Here is a 21,340-nt window from a genome sequence, read left to right as displayed (position 1 = left end):
ACAGATCTACCTGTCCAGAACTACTAAAAAACATTTTTGAAACTTTCAAAATTAAAGCAGCAGCGAGATATAATTTTTAGTATAAAAAACAACATTTAAGCCTTACTAAATTTAGCTACATATTCCTGGGCCCGTTGTTTCACAGCTTCAATAGTTTCGGGCGTCCCATGACTCTCTTCAAACTTCCTGAACTTCATAAAAAGAGATTTCATGCTTTTCAATGGCAGTGTCTGGGACACTGATCGTTCCAGTACGCGTCGAGCCTCGTCAATTTGATCTTTTTTCACTAATTGATCTACATATACGGTCCAAATATTGATTTTTTTCGGCTCAGACATTAGAATGGTTTCAAAAATTGCCGCTCCTTGATCTGGTTCGCCATGTTTAAATTCCATGATGGCAAAGCGGACTATAATCATCATTTCTGAAAAAATAATAATTCATATTCTATACTTTAATAAATATTTAAAGGCAATAATAACTACGAATAAATATTCGAAATAGTCATTTTAATGTAAAATAAAAACCTACGTGACTTCTTATCAGTTATAGATTTCAACGCTCTGTCTTTACAGTTCCTAGCTTCTTTGAATTTTCCAATTTGATAATAAGTTTTCCCTATCTCTAGCCACATCGAGGGATACTGCTTATATTTGGCTCGAACCCGATTAATTTTCTCCTCCATATCACTGTAGTTGGCACTTTCGGCTAATACTTGAATCACCTTGAGATAGACTTTTAAGGCGTCATTGTATTTAAGCGCTTCTTCTAAAGATTTGTCAAATAATTCCTTTGTACCGTACATATTTTCCAAGTTAAGAAGTGCCATCCAAATTTCGAATTTCGCTTCGGTTAGAGTCATGTCAATTGTCTCTAGGGCTCGTTTAGCCACCGCCCTAGCTTTGTCTATTTCAGAAGCCTGAAAGATTAAAACAAATATTGAAAGAAAATAGTACGTATGTTTATGCAATCAAAATTTTCCTGTTTATTATACAACGTTTAGAATATATAAAAATCATTAACGTTAAAAAATAATAGTTCCTTCACTTACCGCTATATGGAATGATATATATTTCGACCATAGTTCGGCAGAATCAGGTTTGGACGACAGTAATCGGTCAAACTGTTCTGCGGTCTCCAGTTTCTTCGTAGGATCAGCGAGTTCCTTATCAATCCTAGATAGTCGCTCTTCTTCTTGTTTAATTAGTTCAGCCCGTTCGACCGTTGTAAGCTTTTTTTTCTTCTTTTCAGTGGGACCCTGTAAAACATTGTACTTTAGGTGTATGTTACAAGTATATCGATGACACACAGTATGTTCAAGAATTTGTGTGAGATAATTGACAAATCTTCGACTAAGCTGTTAACGATTCGGGCCAATTACAAAACATCTTAGCAATAATGGGGTGATGAAAATAAACCTGTAAATATTTACCATATCTTCATCATCAGAAGACGAACTTTCTTTTAATTCAACTTTTTGCGTATCGAAAAAGAAATTCATTCCAGGTAAAAGCACAGATTTACTTTTCGTTTCAGTAAAGTTCTCCTTAACGATATCAGATATTTTTCTCGAAGAATCATCTGGCGATTCGACATCCACTTGAACTTCATTCCCACTACCCGTCATTTCTTCTTCAATTTCATCGTTGGATCCGTTGGATTCACACTCTGCTTCTTGTACCACTTTCATTTCTGCTTCTATTGATGTAACTTCCTTTTTGGTTTGTCTTAGTCGATTTGCAATTAATAGTGGCCTTGTGCCCAACGTACCGTATCGTCTGGACCATTTTTCGAGGAACACAAAGAGTTTCGTACTCATACCCACCAGAAACTTTTTAACCTGTCTAAAATTGCCAATTCATTGTCAAAAATAATTACTTTCAATGAAAATTTGAATTACTAACCCACAAACGCAAATTTTACACTGTTTTTTTTCATAAAAGCTGCCGCATCCTTCGAAATCATTTTCATGTAATTTGGTGGGTAAATAGACTAACTGCTTGTTGCCGTTTGGGTGACGCAACAATACTATAAGACATTCATCTTTCACTAGCAGTTTATCAGCCCTACTGGAGACTATTGGTTCTAGCATATTTCCATCTTGTATGGGATTAATTCTAGCACAAATTTCTGGTTTTATGCATATGTCTAGGTATCGTTTTTCGAAAGTTTGAGCTATGATAACACCGGAGACTGTATCTCCTATTTTTAAAGATTCTGAAATAAATAATTTTAGTTAAATTACGGCAACATTGTGCAATTTCGAATTAAATTTTAAAAAATTCTCTTTTATGAGACAAGGATTTACTTGGGCTTAAAGCTTGTGTTGCGATGGCCTTAACATTGTAATCCAAACATATCAAACATCCTCCCTGTGGCCCCAGTTTTTCAACTTTGCCTTGTACTACATCGCCCACTCTAAACTTACATATATCCCATTTCAATTTCTTTCCACGTTTATATAAATACGACAATTCATTCAGATATTGAGAGAATGTGTTGAGAGTAGTCTAAAAACACAAAAAAAATTATTGCATCATGAAAAACTGCGATTGACATAAAATGTGTGAAATAGATTTAAAATTAAATAAAGCTTACCTCGACAGTTTTATCAAACACATGTTGCATTTTGACGCTCAATACCAATTCTTTACTTTCCTTATTTACCTTTATAACTTTAGCCAGTAATAACTGGTGCTTTTGTAATTTTGGTACATTGTCATCAAAATACTATAAAAAAATAATAGGCATAAAGAAATGAGTTTGATCTGAACGACTTATTACCCTTTCAGGAATGGTCAAAACTTCACAATGATCCAATATGAGAGGTAATACCAGCATGCCTTCCTCCGATATGCCTTGATAAGAACATCTAACGATACTCCCTATAGTTAAATCAGAAATACGTGGCGGTTTCTCAACTTTTAATGACAGTGATTCGCGCCGAGAAAATAATAATGGTTTTGTTCCACCAATAAACATTATATTTATTAGTTTATCTCCAGGAGCGATCGTATCTACAAATGGGACTCTTAGTTATGTACTGAAGCATTGGTAGAGGCATACTTTTTACAGCCTCGCATAGATTTAAATTTGCAGCCAAATGAGCGTTCGGAATAAGTCCTTTAATCATGCTGTTCACTACCTTAACATGGATTCCTTCCTTAGTAACCGCTTTAACTATTACTTTGTATTTTCCACCCACATTAGGCTTAGTCTTTTTAATTTTGGATGGGGACAAAGAAACCTTTATTTTCCCGTCTTTTTTAATGATATATACATTTACCTAAATCACAAAAGTATTATATTATACCACTATATCAAATAATACTAGTACATTAAGTATTGCATATTTAATCTACATGAAAACTTACCACTTGCCCTACAAAGAAGTAATTAGAAGTTTCTGATGTGCCTTTACCCAAACCCTTCTGGCGAAGCCATGCTTTTGTGTTGGCATAGAAAACAATCAAAGCTCCCTTGTCAGATATTTTTGCAACTACACCCGTATACTTCTTCCCTGGTTCCGCACCGTCTATATTAGTTAGACATTCCTCATTTTCAACAAGACTTGGTTTTAAAGTAAATAAAACTTTGTTGCCTTCCCCACTTAGAACCCTGGAATTTAATAAAATACTCAGTATTAAGGAAAGGATTGAACCAAATGAACACAAAATTATATTTATAAATATACGTTACTTACCTTGCATTCACTTGCTGTCCTTCTTTAAACCTTTTCTTAACGTTGCTCGTATACTCGATGTTACTGACATGCAAATGTGGCACGAACCCCTTAACGTGTCCTGTCTCTACTACAATTCCTTCCTCTTTCACCGCGACTATGGTGACCTGAACAAGCTGTCCGGGAGATAAGTCTGAAGCATTAAATGCCTTCTCCTTGACTACATTCAGCTCTGTAGTGCAAATATACATTCTTGAGATATGGTTATAGTCAAGAATCCTACACTGATGAGAACTGCCGACGGAGAATTTTAAATTTATTGCTTCAATCAAATTTTCATTTGGTTTTTTGGTAATGGAATTGATAAGTCTTTTGTTTGTGGCGAAACCTTTGTTTTTTCCGGGAAGTGAAAAAAATGCCCCAGAATTTGTTGTGTGAAACACCTTAAAGAGAATGTCCGTTACTATGGCCAGTTATAAGTTCAAGGTGAGATTTAACCTCTGCTCTCATGACATCCCCAATATTTAGTTCTGGTTTTTCCTCTTTTTCAGGACTACGTAAGGTCAAGTATGAAATTTTTGTCGCCGGTTCTATATATAGAATATAAGCTTTCAATATTTTTCCCTCCCCATAATCACAGGTTCTTTTTAAAGGTTTTGTCAAGAAATTCTCGTCAACGTAGCCAATAAAGGTTTCATTAAATTTTCCTTGAATGCCATAAGGAGTTATCTAAAAGAGCGAGTTTTGAAAAGGTTGAAGAAGTATTATTCGGTATTTATTACTTTATCAGTAACGAACTCGACTTTCGTACCAGGTATAACACTATTCAAATTGTTAACATCGCACTTCGATGTTTTAATATGTTCCGCTTTGGCACTCAGTCTAACGACCGACAATGAATCGGAGCAATCAGCTTTGTGGATAGTACACCACATAGGCTTTCCAGTCCCATATTGAATATCCTGGTCCATATTTTTAAAGGGCAAAAAAGCCCGACAGTTTTTGATACCTACACTCATTTCATAGCCATGATCTGTCTCGGAACTTATGCATGCCCAAACCAGCATGTCTTTTTTAAATGAATTGCAGTTTAGTTCAGAATAAATTTCTCTGGGGTTGATGCTACCAATTAAATGAACTCCTTTTTCGTGAGTTTCAATGTTAGTTATTTTCACAGGTAGGAATTCACCAATAGAAAATAAGTTAGTGAGCGTTGGAGCCTGAAGAAGTCGGTAATATTATTTCAAAAAAGTGCAGTGAATAGATTAATAACTGGGGAATATTGAACACTTACATCTAGTTCATTACTCTCCATTTGTTGACTGAGATACTTTGTAAATGAATCAGATATTTCAGTTATGGTTACAGACACAAAACAGAGCCCAGGTAACTCAACTTCTAAACCAAAATTTGTGATTTGCCTTATACATCCTAAAATAACCATTCCTGTTTGAACTTTCTGTAATTGAAAGGAAAAATTAATATCACACACACACACAAATATGTTTGATAGTAAACAAAAACTCAAAAGATTGGATTAAAATTAGTATAAAAACATGTGCAAAGTACCTATGATTTAGTTTGTTTAAGACTACAAGATTCACATATTTAGACACCTCCTTACCTTATATGATAAAGTGCCCTTAATGTTTAAGGTGGCTTCAAAAAGGCCTTCGGAAGATTCTTGAGTAACATCTTTTTTGGATTTTTTGTTTTTTTTAGCTTTAGGTGGTTTTACCAGGTTAAAAAGCTAAAACGCAAATGTTTATGATATTAGATACTTAGTGTCAGTAAATGAAGAATATATAATCATAAGAAATTCTGTAATCAATGGAGACAGCTGTAGAACGCGGCTGAAAAGCACAAAATTAATCTTTGAAATCGGATTTTAACGTTATAGTTTTATCTGTTACTGGTTACAGATAACAAATAATACAAAAAATTTATATTTTTTAACTTTCTACACAATATGTTGTGCGTACTATATTGTATAAGTCCAGCATTAGTTATGTTAGATCAATTTATAAACTCGGGCCGAATTTAATCAAAATCAGTAGTTTTCAAGTTGTGTATTCTCTTACCGAGTCAGTTTTTTGTCGAGGTCTCTTAACAACCACTCTACCACCTCTTGGAAAACTATCGTCATCACCCATAGTTGAAAAGAGTTTTAATGTATAATATTTAATTAGAATTAAAAAATAATTGCTTGTAAACTGACTAGAAATAACAAACACTGCAAATTGTGCTGAATAAAAGATGCCGAACTTGTAGAACAAAAGTTTTAACGTTACACGTGAAAATATAAGGTTATGGAATATGTTTTCAGCAGCAATTAACACTCATCACCTCAAACGTTCACCGGTGCTGAACTAAACCGAGCTTTTACTTATGACTTCAGTTTGTCGCTGAAACTGGCTTGTACGCCGACGCGTATTGAGACGCAACATATCAGACTGACGTCACTTCCTTCAAAATTCTTAGCCATGGATTAGGACCTTATTTGTCGAAAAAGAGGGTCAATTTGTGAAAAACTATACTACCCTCATCTCTTCCTTAACAGTTTTTTTTGTGTACAAACCTGAAATTGCTTTCAAGAGCATTTAAAATATCTGTTTGATATGTGCTGGTAGGTGGCGCCATCTGTCAGACAAACGTGCCGTTCGTTAGTATGCAAACCGTTAACAAATTTGCATTGATTATTAAATCCTTCACAGTGCACCGAAAAATTCAATGAAAATATCTTTAAAATGGTTAAAGATATGTAGCTAACTTTAAATAGGGATTTCTAATGAATTTATCGTATGTAATATTAGTATATTCTTAGTACAAATAAATCTCGCTAAGAAAGAATTAAAAAGAAGAAATGTACATTCTGAGCGCGTAAATTTGAATGTAAACATCATGAATGATTTAATCGAAATACAGAGTGAAACATATCAACATGGAGGTATTTCCGGGGGCCGAATACTATGCAAAATAATGAAAAGAGCTAATAGACCCATGGTTAAAAATACAGTATTTCGATGTACAGGGTGGCAAAGTTTCACATTTTTCCTCATATTTTGCTGTTTTCAAATATTGGGAATTTACTATGAAAGATTAAAACAAAATTATTAAAATGGCTGAAATTCAACCACGACGTTCCTGCGTTTTTGACCATGAGTTTATTAGCGGTTTTTTTTATTTTGCGAAGTACTATCACCCTTGGAATTGTCTCCATAATGATACATTACACCCTGTATATTGATACTCATAATACGGAATAAGTAACAGGGATGTCGTTATTTTGTGATTTTTAACTTAGGATGTTTGCTATAAAACACGAATGAAATGCACATGCAACTACCGGCGAAAAACATACATTTTAATTCCAATTTCTCCTTAATTAGTCTATTCAGTTAAATCACTGAACCAGCACCCGTAAGTGTATAAAATCTTAATTGTAACCAGAGTTACATAAAAATGAAAAGTTTTGAAAGTTTACCTACTCGAAAGTGCACAATATAAATTTGGCGGTATATTGCTAACTGAAATATTTCATCATATTCTGACATAAATGTGAACTACTTTTGATTAGTAATGTGCATTGCTCGGCATGTGCCCCCCATGTTACGCTCATGAACATAAGCATTTTTTAAGTTTATATCGGACATGGCTAGATCAGAGTACCAATTGTCCCAAATGAGGATAATATACCCCAATTACAAATCAATTTTTGCTATTCATCTAGGTGTTAACGTTTAAAGATATTGACAATAAACTATCCGGAAATTAAAGCTTTTTGGCACTAGTGCGTCCCTATGTGTTAGGCCTCAAGAACTCTGTAAAACACGTAAAAGATCGCATTAATACACAGAGTGTATTTTAAGCAGGGATCTTCGTTTTAACGCGACATAGACCGTAAGAAACTACGCAGAATCTTTATGCAAAATTTTGTAGAAATCTCACAAGCAATTGATATATGCGAATAAGAAACTATTAATAAATACCAAATTTTTAATTATTACATACTTCGACACTGGCTACGAGGGGTATTCGAAATTGTCTCCATTGATGGATCCTTTTCAAAGATATGTAAAACACGCTAGACAAGGTGTGTCATCGGGGATGGCTAAGTCTGCCAGTATATCCACCAAGCTTTGCTTTTAGATTTACAATCTTATGAAATTTTCCAATAGGATAAATAAATCTACGGACTATAGCATGACTGGATGGAAATTAATGGAATTAATTTAATAAAAATTAAAAAAATTAATGGAATACAACCCCGAAGATGCGATGACATTCTGGAGACACTCCCTGTACCAACAGCACATCAGCCAATTTGCTATTAGAGTAATTATGGGTTATTTTCAATTTAATAATATTCATATTTATCAAAATAACATCTGGAACCAAGCTTCGCAACTGATTTTTTAATCTTTATAAACATACACAGTAAATTGCACAAAAACACTAAATATTAAATGTTTTTTGCGTTTTTACAATAACTGATAATTTTTTGCGGGATTGTTATTTTCCTTTACGGTGATTTTACTATTTTATGCAGGGATGGATTTAGACTTCATAGAGAAATGTATTTAAAACTCATACGTGCATAATTCGTTTGTTTTTGAGATTTCGGAAAAATATTACTGCCAAATTTTGCTTAGTTTTTTGAGGTCTATGAGGTGTTAAAAGGGAAACCTCTACCTGTCTTACACCCTATATTTTTGTAGGAAAAAATCTGCAGCATGTATCAGATGAACTGCGGGGTTAGTTGGTAACTCGGGGGATTAAAACTGACCCAATTAAGTGCCAAACAACGATAACGAATGCGACCAAATCTCTAAGAGATCGGACTAATTTTCAAATAAAAAATGACCTGCGGCCCTTATGGAAAGGTTCTCGCTGCTCTGCTGCGCTGTTCTCGCAGAAGAACTTGCATGGCCTTGACGGATAAATTGCAGCTCATAAAGCCCAATATGAACGTTTAAAAGGGCTAAAGCGTGAATGTTCCAGGACCTGGTGAACATCAGATATTGGACGACCTCAAATATGGCAGCAGCCGCGGTAGCTTCAATGGCGGTTAAAGGGGCATAGTTTAGGGCACAATGTTTTGCCTGGATTAGTATGAGCAGCATCAGCTCGCAAGACATGTCAAATTGCAGCCCCCAGGACTGTAAGGCTTTAAGATTAAGGGAAAGCAAGTCGTAACAAAAGAGAGATGAGGATTCATGGGCATCGGGTCGAAATTTTCATGGGGCACAGGGTTGTTGGTGGGTAAAAATCCCCGAGGGGCTCTAGCAATCTCCCTTCCTAAGCTTTTTCGTACTATAACAAAACCACATGCGACATGCAGGTTTCTTAATAATGGCGCACACCGCCTATTCAAGTTTCCATCACCATAACAAACACGGAATGTAATTAGTGATTATCGGAGTGTAAAACACTGGAGAATTTTCTATTTCTTTTCTGCTGTTTTTCAGTGATATACGGAATTTTGATACATGACGATCGTGAGTGTGAGCGCCCTTCTATAGACGACGTTACGATAGATTTATATTAAAATTTGTAGTGTTTCATATCACTTGAGTATTAGGAGGTGAAGTTGTTATATAACTTGCTCTCTGTGCGTTTAGGGTTCTATTTGGAGTACTGGTGATAATCTTACGTAAGGTAAATTATTATTAAAAAATAGTTATTACCCTTCTCAGAGTAGGGAATAAGAATTTCAACCTAGCCGTATATTGGGCCCCTCTGCGGGGACAACTGCAACCTTACAAGTCCAAAATTGAAAATAAGGGTTGGCGATACCCCATACAGCAGGTCTTTTCGTCCACTATTAAAACGGCCAGTACGGAACCAACATCTTCTCGATACTTACTATTTAGACAGAGCCGGCCTTAGCTAGTCCGGCGCCTTGGGCGAAATTTTTAATCACTGCCGCCAAGAAAGACTGCCGACTAGAAAAGTCCTCCCCCTTTCCTGACCTAGGCCGTTGCTCGACTTCAACCCCCCACGAGGGTGGTACTGGCTAAATTTATGAGTTATCTCTGTCGTGAACATCGGTAAAAACTTTTAAAATTGCAAAATTTTTTTTGTCACACTAATTTTGGAAACATTTTGTTTTACGGCAGAATCACAGGTTTAATAGCACCTCTACAGAGCATTATTACAGATTTTCAGCGAACGCTCCTTACGTTGACCACTGCCTAGCGCCAGTGCGTGTTTTCTGACCCCTCACGCAAATATTCGATTTTATTTTCCGTTTGTTCACGCAAGGCCCGGTGCGTTGTGTCAAACAGTTTGAGACCTTGGGTGCATCCACAAATAAAAAAATTTGGAGGGCGACCCCGGGGAAAATGAGTCTTTTTGGATAACACGACACTGGAAGCTTGTAGCTCTAGCCGGTGTGGAGCTTTTACTCACTAACCAATCCAGTTTGAAATTTTCGGGTCCGAAGCCTATGAATCCTTGATCCCTGTTCGACAGTCGTCACCGCAATTCTCTTTTCTCTAAAAACATCTCATAGCCTGTCAACCCTAGAGGCTGCGGCTTGACACATCGTAAGTTTTGATATTGCCCTTATTTCTCCAAAGTTCATTCGAATATTGAAGAAATTAGTTGTCGGGAAAAAATCAGCAGAAAATGTTTATAACGTAATATACACATTTTTTTTCTTATAGACACCTGATAAACCCTTCAGTGGTCCAATAGACTGAATATTTTAAAATATTTTATTAGTCGTAAATTTTAAGGGGAGTTTTATATACTGTTTTTGTTGTAATGGAGGGTCTTAATAAACTTTTTTTAAAATTGGTTTTTAATCAAGCATTTTTTTAGGTGCCTATGGGTCTGCCCAGTAAAATCTATCTTTGCATAAAACTCATGGTGTCCAATTATTTTTGGATTTGAATTATATAGCCATCAGTAACATTACAGGGCTATCTGCGCCTTCATGTAATTGTCTGTATTTCTTCGCATTTTGTCTTGTACATATATCATCCCACATATATCGTAATGGACAACCGAAACCCTTTAGGACGCAAGAATGAGGGAGTCAATGTAGTTATGATTTTGACCATTGAACAACATTTTGAACCACTGTAATCGCAGTGCATGGGCATGTCTGTCCCATTTTTTGTGTGGCCAACAGTGACGAGTAATTTCTTCAATATTTAGAGAGAGCGTAGACGGAAAATTTCTGTCACTCTAGTTCTTTTGCGACTGCAAATTCTACAGGTGATACCGTGGCCGCTTCCATGTTTGTGCTATTCCAGACTCTGGTGAGTTATTCATCGGAGCCCTGAGCAAAATAATCTTGATGTGCTTCAGCCCTTTTAAAGGTTTTGTCGTATTTGGCCCTCACGAAGTACAGCACTGACTGCCAATGCAAAGTGAAAAGAATTTCTTCGTTGCTAGTTAGAGTCGAAGCATTCACCGCCATTCGGAGATAAATGTTTTTAGCTGATTCTATCCAAGATGAGATTCCGCGGGAGATCCCCGTGCAGTCGACCTTCCCAAGTGAGGATCGGTCGCATAATGGACTCTAAGGCTGCTCCAGACCGAACGCGTCGCGCTGCGCTGTAAAGTACTGAGCGGCGCAGAGATTAAAGTACGCGGCTGGGCGCAGAGAAGCGCTTACAAGCGTAAAATGTTTTTAAGGAAAAATTGATTCTGTGCCTTGTCCCAGTTAGCGTGTGCGCATATTATTTTAATTAATACCAAAGGCCGCTCAACTCAAAACCGGACAGATAGCGTACCCATTTACGACATCGTCCAAAACAAATACTCTCAAACAAATATTCTCCTTTGATGTATCGACACTTGTGTACTTCGTACACTTTGATGTACCGGACTGCATTCGTTCTTGTTGCAAAATCGTTCTATTTGGCACGGTTTAGCGCAGATCACTGTTCTCACATCTAGCGCGCGTGCTGCGTTGAGCAGCGTTCAAGAGCGCGGCGCAGCGCTACGTGGTTGCTCTGGACCTGCCCTTGGTAGTCGCAGTTCCTTATCGACGGATATGTAACTTTATCTATTGAGTAGGGGATGCAGTGCGGCCATAGCCCCCTGTTCTTAGGAGCGGCGGTCTTCACCTGGGAGCCCCAAAGAGGAAAAGGTTACCAGACACTTGGCGAAACAATTGAATTAGTTTTTCCTGCAATCATTTGAAATAGAACCCATAAAACGAAAAAAATTCCTCCAAAGCTGAAAGTTTTGTCGTTGAGATAACGCAAAAACGAGCCCAAACAAACAAAACGCCGGGGGGTTCGTCACACTGTTTTGGCGCATACAATCGAAATGATCGGCACAATACGCCGAATAATGAAATTGACAAATATCCGTTTAGACTTTGAAAAGTGAAACGGTTCACTCTTAAATGTATGCCATTAGTTCCATTACGTGTTAAGAACATTGTAAGGATACGAGCCGTTTGGAAATATGCATTAGGAAAAGGGAAAAATTTGATATTTCCCATGAGAGCGAAGCTAGGAAGGTAACAGAGGCCGCGACAGTCTAGATGGAAGCGATTGTGGCAACTTTTCACTGGACGGTCACAGAAAATAGCATGAAACATTATGAGAGAATAAATTTTAAAATAAGCATCTCTGCGTCCCCATTGAGGTTTTGGAACCATAAAACAGTAATCCGAAGAACTTTGTTTGCAAGAGACTTAAAAATCCAGAAAATCGTCATTGAACTAGGTGCGCGTATTTATCTATTAAAATGAAATACCGGCTTCATGTGAGTGGGAGGGGGTCTCTGGGGGGTAGGAAACGGTGATCACAAATTCCGTCCAAAGTCCCAGACTTCCCGACGTCGGTCCTGAATGCAGTGACGCATTGCCCCTAGAGAAACCCAAACAGTCTAGTTTCATTTCAAAAGTATCCTTACTGATGCCTCAAAGTAGACACAAAAACTGTAAAATTCCGTCATTTAAGAAGAACCATAAGCGTGACTCAACCGTTGTAAAACATGATTTAAAGTACCGCAATAAATATGACATTTTTTTCGGTTTGGTACGTAGTAATTGCACGATAATGAATAAGCCAATCTTACTTATGCCTTGTGCCAGATAAGTGGGGACGATCATCGCATTCTACAACTACAAACTGATTTAATCTAACGTGAACCAATAACGATTTTCTCTCCATTAGATATCAAAACGGTCCGATATGATACGAACCATGGAGTGAAGGGGGAACCACACGCGATACGCATCATAAATTTATCTCAAACTAAACACACCGACTTCCTCAATAAAGCTTATCGACCGTTGAATCGAACTTACTTAACAATACATCGTTTTCAGGTTCTCACAATAACGCATCAACTTCGGAAATTAGTCGACGGACAATGAGGGCTTCGAGGGCCCTCCTGCAGTTGAAACTACGAACACCGGAATGATATCTCCGTTAAAATGGGCGCGAAATGGGCTTTAGGAGCTTTGGTTTTATGTGCTATATCTTTTGGAGATTCAAGGGCTGAAAGAGTGTGTCCTGTTCCAGAGGCCATACTGCCTTGCAGGTGTCTCCTCCGAGGAGACGAGTATCAGATTTGGTACGCCTCATACATGTATTTTTTTTCAAATTCGATTCTTACTCTTTTTTAGAAAATTTTCCATTGCTTTATTAGATTTTGCGTTTTAAAATTCTTATTTACGATCTTTTGTGGGTTTTAGGTGTACACACAGTGACCTTCCTAGCGTGTTGGAGGGGCTAAAGGCGACCGCCAAATTTATTAAAGAGCCTATTGACGAGCTGATACTAGAAAACAACTACTTACCAGCCCTCCCTGGGAAAGCCTTTTACCCTCTAAAAGTAAGTAGGCGCATAGTACAACATTAGCTAATTTTATTTGCCGTGACACAGCATTTCCTTGTTAAAAATTGAAGCGAATGGTTTAGTCGCAAGACAACGCTCCTTCAGTTCCAATGAAGCAAGAGTGGAGGGTTACGGTTGTGGCGTAATAGCTATTTATATTCAGTGAGGAAATGCATACGATTCGCACTCGGGGCTGGCCTTAGCAGATCCGGCGCCTTGGATTAAATTTTTAATCACCCCATCCCCAAGTAAAACCACCGACCAGAAAAATCCTCCGCCATTCCTGGCCTGCCACCTTGGGCTGTTCTCCAATCTCGCCCCTTCCTCTAAGGGCGACACTGACCGCACTATTGAAATATATGTGCCGAATGCCGAGTACATCAGTACAAACTATAAAAATTGCACATTAATTGTCGAAACATTACGTTTTGTGGCAAAATCTCAATGTACGCTGCTCGAAGGGGTCTGAGAAACCAGCATGTTATAATTTTTATACAAGGCGTCTCTGAACATAGTGCCTTAAATTCAACTATGTAGTCTAGATCCCAAAATGCGACGAAATCTTCATATAAACATATACCGAAAAGCGTTTCATTTTCGATATGCAGGATGTGAAAGGTTGATCCCTGAGGAAGGTTTTTTTATTGATATTTCCGAAACGTAACGAGATAAATTAATATGAATTTTTGTACTTTATTATGACTTTTTGTGCTTTTTCTGAATTTTTACAAAAAAATTGACACATTTTTTTAGGGACACGCAATACACGGAGGTAGTGCTTAAAAAGTACTTAAATTTTCTTGTTCTCCACTTTATTGAGGATTTTACAGGAAAAATATTAAATTTGAACATTTTTACATAAAAAAAGGTACTCTTGTTGGAAGTCGCAATTTTCAACAATCTTCGAGAAATTGAGATTTAACTAATCGGTGGACACTATGTTTCATTAAATGGACATAAGATTTAAAACCCAATGATGGAACTTTACAATTCTATATTTACTTTAAGAGAATCAGCCTTTGAAGTGAACCAAGACAATTTGGTTTTCTCGGAGAGCAATGCGTCCCTATATTCACGGCTGGCCTTAGCAATCCTGGCACCCTGTGTAAAATTTTCAATCACCACCCCCCTACCCCCGGGCATTTAGCCGCCCAACGTATATCCTACATTATTTTTCCTTAAATCCGTATGTTTCAGATTCTTCGACTTATGCTGAGATATAATGGTCTTGAACGCGTATCTAACGACTGGCTAGGAAGTCTCGAAACCACTCTTATGGAACTCTTTGTCGTTGAGCCAAAACTGCGAACTATCCCCGAGGACTCTTTATCGCAACACATTGCTTTGCAAGCCGTCACCATCCAAACGAATTTACTAAAGCGTTTACCGCTATTCTCCGGTTTGCCCAAATTGAGGTATATTGACGATGATCCGACAATCTGCTCTGCTCTATGACCTCTAAATTTTTTACGCCTTTTCACATCCTCAGATACCTTCAACTAGAATCGACGGCTCTCATAGAACTATCAGCAAGGAACTTCAAGAACAACCCCACTTTAGAGAAGCTATACATTGGGCAATGTTCCAAGCTGGACCGATTGGAGGCTGATTTGTTTGTAGACTTGCCCAGCTTGACTTTGCTGAATATAACCAACTGCGGAATCGCATGGATGCACCATAGAGCCATTACCAGACTACCAGTGTTACAGGAGCTAGTTTTGACTGGAAATCGAATTGAGGACGCCGGAATGGTGGGGAGATCCAGCAGAGAACTTCCAGAATTAGGAGTTCTGAGGCTTGATGACAACTATATTGGTGAGCTAGGGATACTGAGCAACACATTAAAGGTCAAAAAGCGTTTTTTCTATAGACATTTTGGGTGAAGCAGCCTTCGTCGACCTTCCTTCTCTCCGAGAGCTTCACCTTTCCAACAACAGAATTACCGAGCTGCACCATGGAGCATTTCACAGAGTTCCACTACTGCGAAAGTTAAACTTAAACGGAAATTTTCTGAGGAGGGTCCACCCAGAAAGTTTCCTCCAGGAATCGGGCAGTGGTTTGGAGGAGTTGTGGTTAGTACGAAACGAAATTAGTCATGTCGCCGACTTAAGAGCTATCCTAGACGCCTTACCGAGGTTTGTTCCCAATAATATGACTGTGCGTTCTTTGATAATATCGTTGTGGTAGGTTAGTCTTCTTGGACATGAGCTACAATCAGTTGGAAGCAATCCCTTTCGGGTCTCTAAGGGGTCATCCCACTTTGGAATACTTCAATCTAGATCACAACGAAATTCACTTGATTGATAGAGAAGCTTTCGTTGCCATGCCAGCTTTAAGGGAACTGAGGCTTCGGAATAACTCCCTGTCGAACAATCTGCTTCCACCATTATGGAATTTGCCGCAATTGAAAGGTTTGGATCTCTCACAAAATTATTTCAGGTAAGAAACTTTCCGTTCGTCGCAAATGTCTGCATCGTATTTCTTCCAGGAGACTCGAGCCGACTCTCCTTCAGAATTTACCATCATTAAGGAAAATCAATTTCAGCAAGAATGAGCTCACAATCATCGATCCAGAAGCCTTCTCCCTCTCCCCAGCCCTTGAACACATCAATCTATCCTCTAACGGCCTCGCCACCCTTCATCCGGCCACTTTCAGGCCTCTCTTGAATCTGTACGAATTAGATATTTCTAACAACGCGCTGATTGAGTTTGTGCCAGGATTACCCAGAGGCATTGAGTACTTGTACCTGAGAAACAATCAAATTCCCATGTTCCCGCTGGCTCCAACTCCCGATCTGGATTTGCCAGCTTTAAGGATGTTGGATTTAACCGGGAATAAGATTGAGGGGATGCCAAAAGCAGGGTTTGATACTTTACCTCAATTGAGGAAGCTGCTAGTAGGGCGAAATCTTTTAAAGAAAATTGACGATGGCTGCCTTAAAGGGTTGATTAGGCTGGAGACTTTAGACGTTTCAGAAAACGGTGTGGCCTATTTGGGAGCAAAAGCCTTTCAACAGCAGTCAGAACTGCGTGATTTGAATTTGGGCGATAACAGGCTCGAGCATTTACAGTCCGAATGCTTCCAGCACTCGCCTCACCTCAAAAAATTGAATTTAACAAAGAACTTGCTCTCAGAGATATTGCCAGAAACTCTGGACAAAAACCATGATTTGCAAATGGTTGACTTATCCAACAACCGACTAGTACAGTTACCCTCTACTTTCGTTAGTTTAAAAAACTTAAGGATCTTGAATCTGGCAGTTAATAGGCTTAATGTGATCGACCCGGAAGTATTGGGGAGCTTATCTTCGTTGAGAGTGCTGAAACTATCCAAAAATTCCATCAAAGAGCTACGAGAACACGGATTTACCAAATTGCAACACTTGGCAAGCCTCGACTTGGACGAGAACGAACTCGAGATCCTTGAATCTAACGCCATGAAAACTTTACCCGTTTTGAAGAAAATTAACCTTAGCAGAAACAAAATCAAGGTAAGTTTATCAATCGTGCTCCACAGACCTCTATCATGACTTTCCAGGAAATTCCGAAAATGGTGTTCGTGAACTTACCCTCACTTCAAATGGTAGAGCTTCAAGAAAATCAAATCCAAGCAATTGCGCCCAATGCATTTGTGGGTGTACCCCATCTATTAACTCTGAATTTGAGCTACAATCATATAGAGACTTTAGAAGATGCAGGCTTGAGAGGGGTGAAATCTTTGGAGTTGTTGGATGTCAGTCATAATTTAATTAGCTCAATGGCCAGTTATAGCTTGGAGAATATGGAGTGGCTGGTAAGTGAATCAGAAGTGGAAATCATCATCACGATTGTCTGCTATTGCATTAGTTTTAACGCGGATCCCATTTGTGAGCCCACTTTAGACCTCGGAGCCGCGTTATATCTCCAACGCCGGGACTCACTGTGCTTTGCAAAAAGAGGGTTTTATTATCGTGTTTTAGGTGGAATTAAGGATGGATAACAACAGAATATGCGGAGTCCAAGGTTCCTCTTTCAACAGCATGCCGAGGCTTCGCGTTTTGAGCATCAGAAACAACAAGATGATGTCCTTCCCTGAGAGGGCAGTAGAGAGGATTCGCAGCAATATTGCTGTCCTGGACATTGAAGGTATCCACTAGCCAATCCCCTTAAACACTTCTATAGGTTATTTTCATCTCAGGCAATCCATTGGCATGCTCTTGCAACATGTTGTGGTTGCAGGCCTGGTTGTTGGAAAACGGTTCTTTGGGCCCCAAATGTGCGGACGGTTATTTGTTGCGCGAGCACGAATTATCCAGGCAGGACTGTCCCGAAGAGGAAAGAAACGTGGAAATAGTGGCACCCGGCTGTGAAGCAGAACTGCTGTCTGCGCCAGGAGTCTATGGAAATTCCAGGGTAATTTGGTATCAATTATAATGAGATTTACGAAGTCAGTCGATTGGCCGATATAGGGGCGTCCGCAGTGGATGAATATAAAAGCCGTTAATACTTCTGGGAGTCGCGACGTCTTGCCGCCTTCTCCTGCTCAATCTGATTACTTCTATGACGAATTTGTGGATTATCCGTACAATGACACCATTGAGGAGCTAGGCCAGAGAAATGTCACTTCTCACAATATCCCGGGTATGACTTCGTCCCCAATGATCTTGTTACAGCTAAATAGCTTCAACTTCTAGATGAGTTTCCTGTATTATATGCGTCTTCCAAAAATAAGAATATTCCCAAAGTAGTCAGTAATTCGCCCAGTAGCAGTGGATTTACGTTCTTTGGGATACCACTACCTCACATTGCTAGTATCATTCATAATGCAGTCACTGCTAGGCGAAACGACATGGAAGCAGCGGAACCTGCTAAAATGAGTAATAGACTGGCCATAGTGCACAAACCGACCTCTGTAGGGGTGTCCAGCATCACAAGGGAGTTTAATGCCCTTCCAAACACCCCTAAAATCGAAACAGGTAAATGATTTATTATGACAAGTAGCTTTCTTATTAATATGTTTTATAAATATAAAATTTTCATATAAACAAAGTAAACTGATTTTGCCGGTTGTGTCCTTTAAACGATTGATATTTCACAATGGTGACGATTTTTCGCAGGATCGAATTCGTTTCATTTTAAATAGTGTTTATTGTGCGGCACAATCGATTATAAACTAAACTTTTTAACTGTGAAATATTCAGAATGTCAATTTTTTTTAAATACACTAAACATATCTGAATTTTAGTGTCTATTACCATCAAAACTTATTAAAAACAACTTTTTCATTGCAATGACGGGCTAATTACGATCCTGTTCAATACTAGCATCTTGAATGGATGACGTGCATGTGACAGGCATTTGTTTAAATGGACATTTTATATTCGTAAGACACATTATAGTGTTCTAATAACAATGCTATAAATCTTCCGATCTTTTGGCGGCTTAAGGCGTATAATTCTTCAGGTGGTTTCGTCCCAATGCTGCCAGGAGAAGGCGGCTTCCAACCTGTTTCAAACGCATTTGGTACGACTCAATCAACACCAAAACAAGGCGAGAATACAGATCGTACGTCTGAGAGTGACACATCAACTGTGGAAACAATGAACGTCGCCCGTTCCACCAGCAATAGACCATCGACCATGGAAGTAACAACTCAAATTGTCACTACCACAGTCAAAGCTAACTTACCGCCACCATTTGCCACTTTAAGTCATTTACCCAAAACTACCGAAAGTAACGATAATAGATATCATAGCCGTGAAACTAAACCTACGACACCTCGCAATATTGTGGAACGCAAATTCTTTAATAGGACTAACACGTACATTATTCAACAAATTTATGATAGTGCTAAAGAAGGATTCCCAGAAACTGCAGGTGTTACTGAAAAAATACCCGAAACAACTACAATACCTAACGAGGAGACGACAATATTAAAAATTGAGTCTACCACCGTCATTGATATCGCCAGTGACGTTAAGACTACAGTGTTGAAGCCTGTTCGGCAAGAATTTAAAGGATCGCCAATTCTTCAAACTTCCTTCTTAATTCCGGGAGATCGACAGCCTACAAAGAAAATGGCAACAATCTCGAAAGTATTTTCTTCGAATGTTCCATCTGCGACCGCTTCTTTCCGGCCAGATTACGACGCTTTGCCTCCAATGGCTCATAACAGAGAGCCGAAAACCATGTCCTCGATACCACCGCAATCAGACAAAGGCGTTGTATTTCAGGGTAAAAACAGTGATATGAACTGGTACTTAGCGAGTTATAATAGTTCGGCTTGTTCGAGTGTCTTAGGGGAATTTAGGCGGGGTACAGTACAAGTGCGAGGCTTAATACTAATATTGTGGGCAGTTACTACTTATTTATTATAGGATCGCCAATTATAAGGGCTTTGTTAGGTTTTGCTGTTTTTATATATATACGTCTGTATAGTCAGTTTGAATAAAGCTTTATAGAAATTTAAGTGGTTCAGTTCAAGAAAGGTCAAAGGTACTTATCTAGAATTCCGATCGCTTAATAAAGTAGGTACAATATTTTGGTTCTGTTCAATAAATTAGATCCTTTCTAAACAAGTCAAGTCTCAATGAAATAATTTATTTTACAAATATTAGTTTTGAAGAGTAAGTATAACTTTCGTAAATAGAAAATTCCCTTTGCTGGTTTGTTGAGAAAAACAAATATCCTAAGCCAACAGTAAACTTACTTCTTTTTATCATCCTTTTTAGGATCTTTCTCTTTCTCTTTATCCTTTGTATCCTTTTCTTTGTCTTTTTTCTCTTCTTTTTTCCCCTCTTCAGCATCTCTATTAGTCAGCTTGTTGTTAATAAGATTATGCAATGCTATAATGGATCTTACAAGAGCAGCTAAATACACAACTAACATCTGATCATTATTTTTAACATAAAATGACTTATTAAATTGCAACTGATTTATGTCAGGTAAGAGATTAAAGATGTCCTGTAGTTGGTAAATAATCTGATGATTAATTGGAAGTTTAGCATCACTGACTTGAATGAGGTAATCCCTAATATCTTTCAATTGTGAGTGCAGACCTTTTAACCCAAGAAGCTGATTAGTAATTCTTTGTGACAGTGTACCAACAGTTGTGTCTTTGATGTCACGTAATAAATGTTCCACGCCCACTTCCTCAGCTTCCTCAGCACCAATTTCACTGGACACATGCTCGAATGTTTTGGATGTTGGTGACCCATCATCATGGACTTCTTCAACGGCTTGATAAGCTTCAGTTGGAAGTCCTAAGTCTTTAGGTTTGGCATCAATGATGACAAGTACTGAGTTGGGACAATATCTCCGGATTAATTCATTTATGGCAATGTCATTTTGATGTAATTTTGGGCCAGTGTGGTACCAACCCACTACCCTTTCTCTGGCATTGACTTTTTTGAACATTCCATACATGTTCTCAAGATAGTCATGGTCCAAAAACCACACAGATTTGTCTTTGTCATCCTCATCAAAAGGGACTAAAAGAACAGCAATATTTAAATGTGAACTAATGGTGTGTCTTGCATCGTTGGAATCTCACCTGCAAAGCTGTTTGAGACATCTAGGACACCTTTGGCCCGCCAGCAGCCCAACAAAACACCGACAACTCGCTTTTGGTTTCCGATTTTGCCCATTCGGTTGAAATGGTCCACCACACTAAGTAATACTAAGGGGTGAACGATAACTTTACTTGTTGATATTTCTTGACTCGGCATTTTTTCTTTTGTATGTGAGCGCAATTAACGAATGAAAAATCAAGATATACAAAAATTGAGGATGATAAATAAAATTTTGATTTTGTCAAAATTGAATGATAATTGACTTGACAGTGACAACAGTCCTCACGTGACGGCAACGT

At 38.3% G+C, this 21,340-nt stretch overlaps 3 protein-coding genes across 4 annotated transcripts; 1 reads left to right on the top strand and 2 right to left on the bottom strand.

Moving 5' to 3' along the window:
* Nucleotides 1–51: 51 nt before the first annotated feature.
* On the bottom strand, nucleotides 52–6,058 carry Rrp5 (Ribosomal RNA Processing 5). Its single transcript, XM_066303224.1, has 16 exons — nucleotides 5,764–6,058; nucleotides 5,307–5,432; nucleotides 4,977–5,141; nucleotides 4,465–4,902; nucleotides 4,181–4,411; nucleotides 3,704–4,125; nucleotides 3,375–3,618; nucleotides 3,067–3,286; nucleotides 2,785–3,017; nucleotides 2,599–2,730; nucleotides 2,309–2,510; nucleotides 1,905–2,217; nucleotides 1,433–1,844; nucleotides 1,052–1,258; nucleotides 532–919; nucleotides 52–424 (listed from the first exon to the last, which is right to left on the bottom strand). Exons 1-16 carry the CDS (start codon nucleotides 5,833–5,835, stop codon nucleotides 96–98), a joined length of 4,134 nt encoding a protein of 1,377 aa, XP_066159321.1. The 5' UTR covers nucleotides 5,836–6,058; the 3' UTR covers nucleotides 52–95.
* Nucleotides 6,059–9,178: 3,120 nt separating this feature from the next.
* Nucleotides 9,179–19,935, top strand: atk (artichoke). 2 transcript variants are annotated; one of them, XM_066302949.1, is made up of 14 exons: nucleotides 9,179–9,340; nucleotides 12,981–13,228; nucleotides 13,350–13,488; nucleotides 14,689–14,906; nucleotides 14,981–15,306; nucleotides 15,362–15,626; nucleotides 15,679–15,930; nucleotides 15,980–16,982; nucleotides 17,030–17,284; nucleotides 17,451–17,616; nucleotides 17,669–17,883; nucleotides 17,940–18,111; nucleotides 18,165–18,446; nucleotides 18,934–19,935. In XM_066302949.1, the coding sequence occupies exons 2-14, from the start codon at nucleotides 13,089–13,091 to the stop codon at nucleotides 19,845–19,847; spliced, it is 4,347 nt and encodes a 1,448-aa protein (XP_066159046.1). In that variant the 5' UTR covers nucleotides 9,179–9,340; nucleotides 12,981–13,088; the 3' UTR covers nucleotides 19,848–19,935. The 2 variants fall into 2 exon arrangements, with proteins under 2 accessions (XP_066159046.1, XP_066159047.1); XM_066302950.1 differs by lacking the exon at nucleotides 9,179–9,340 and adding an exon at nucleotides 10,893–10,950.
* Nucleotides 19,936–20,054: 119 nt separating this feature from the next.
* Rpn8 (regulatory particle non-ATPase 8) lies at nucleotides 20,055–21,337 on the bottom strand. Its single transcript, XM_066303010.1, has 2 exons — nucleotides 21,023–21,337; nucleotides 20,055–20,960 (listed from the first exon to the last, which is right to left on the bottom strand). Exons 1-2 carry the CDS (start codon nucleotides 21,195–21,197, stop codon nucleotides 20,176–20,178), a joined length of 960 nt encoding a protein of 319 aa, XP_066159107.1. The 5' UTR covers nucleotides 21,198–21,337; the 3' UTR covers nucleotides 20,055–20,175.
* Nucleotides 21,338–21,340: the final 3 nt, after the last annotated feature.

The sequence above is a fragment of the Euwallacea fornicatus genome, chromosome 4 (assembly GCF_040115645.1).
Source record: "Euwallacea fornicatus isolate EFF26 chromosome 4, ASM4011564v1, whole genome shotgun sequence".
In the NCBI taxonomy this organism is placed as follows: Eukaryota; Metazoa; Arthropoda; class Insecta; order Coleoptera; family Curculionidae; genus Euwallacea; species Euwallacea fornicatus.
The sequence above is the reverse complement of the archived record's forward strand: the minus strand, read 5'-3'. Positions and strand labels throughout refer to the sequence as shown.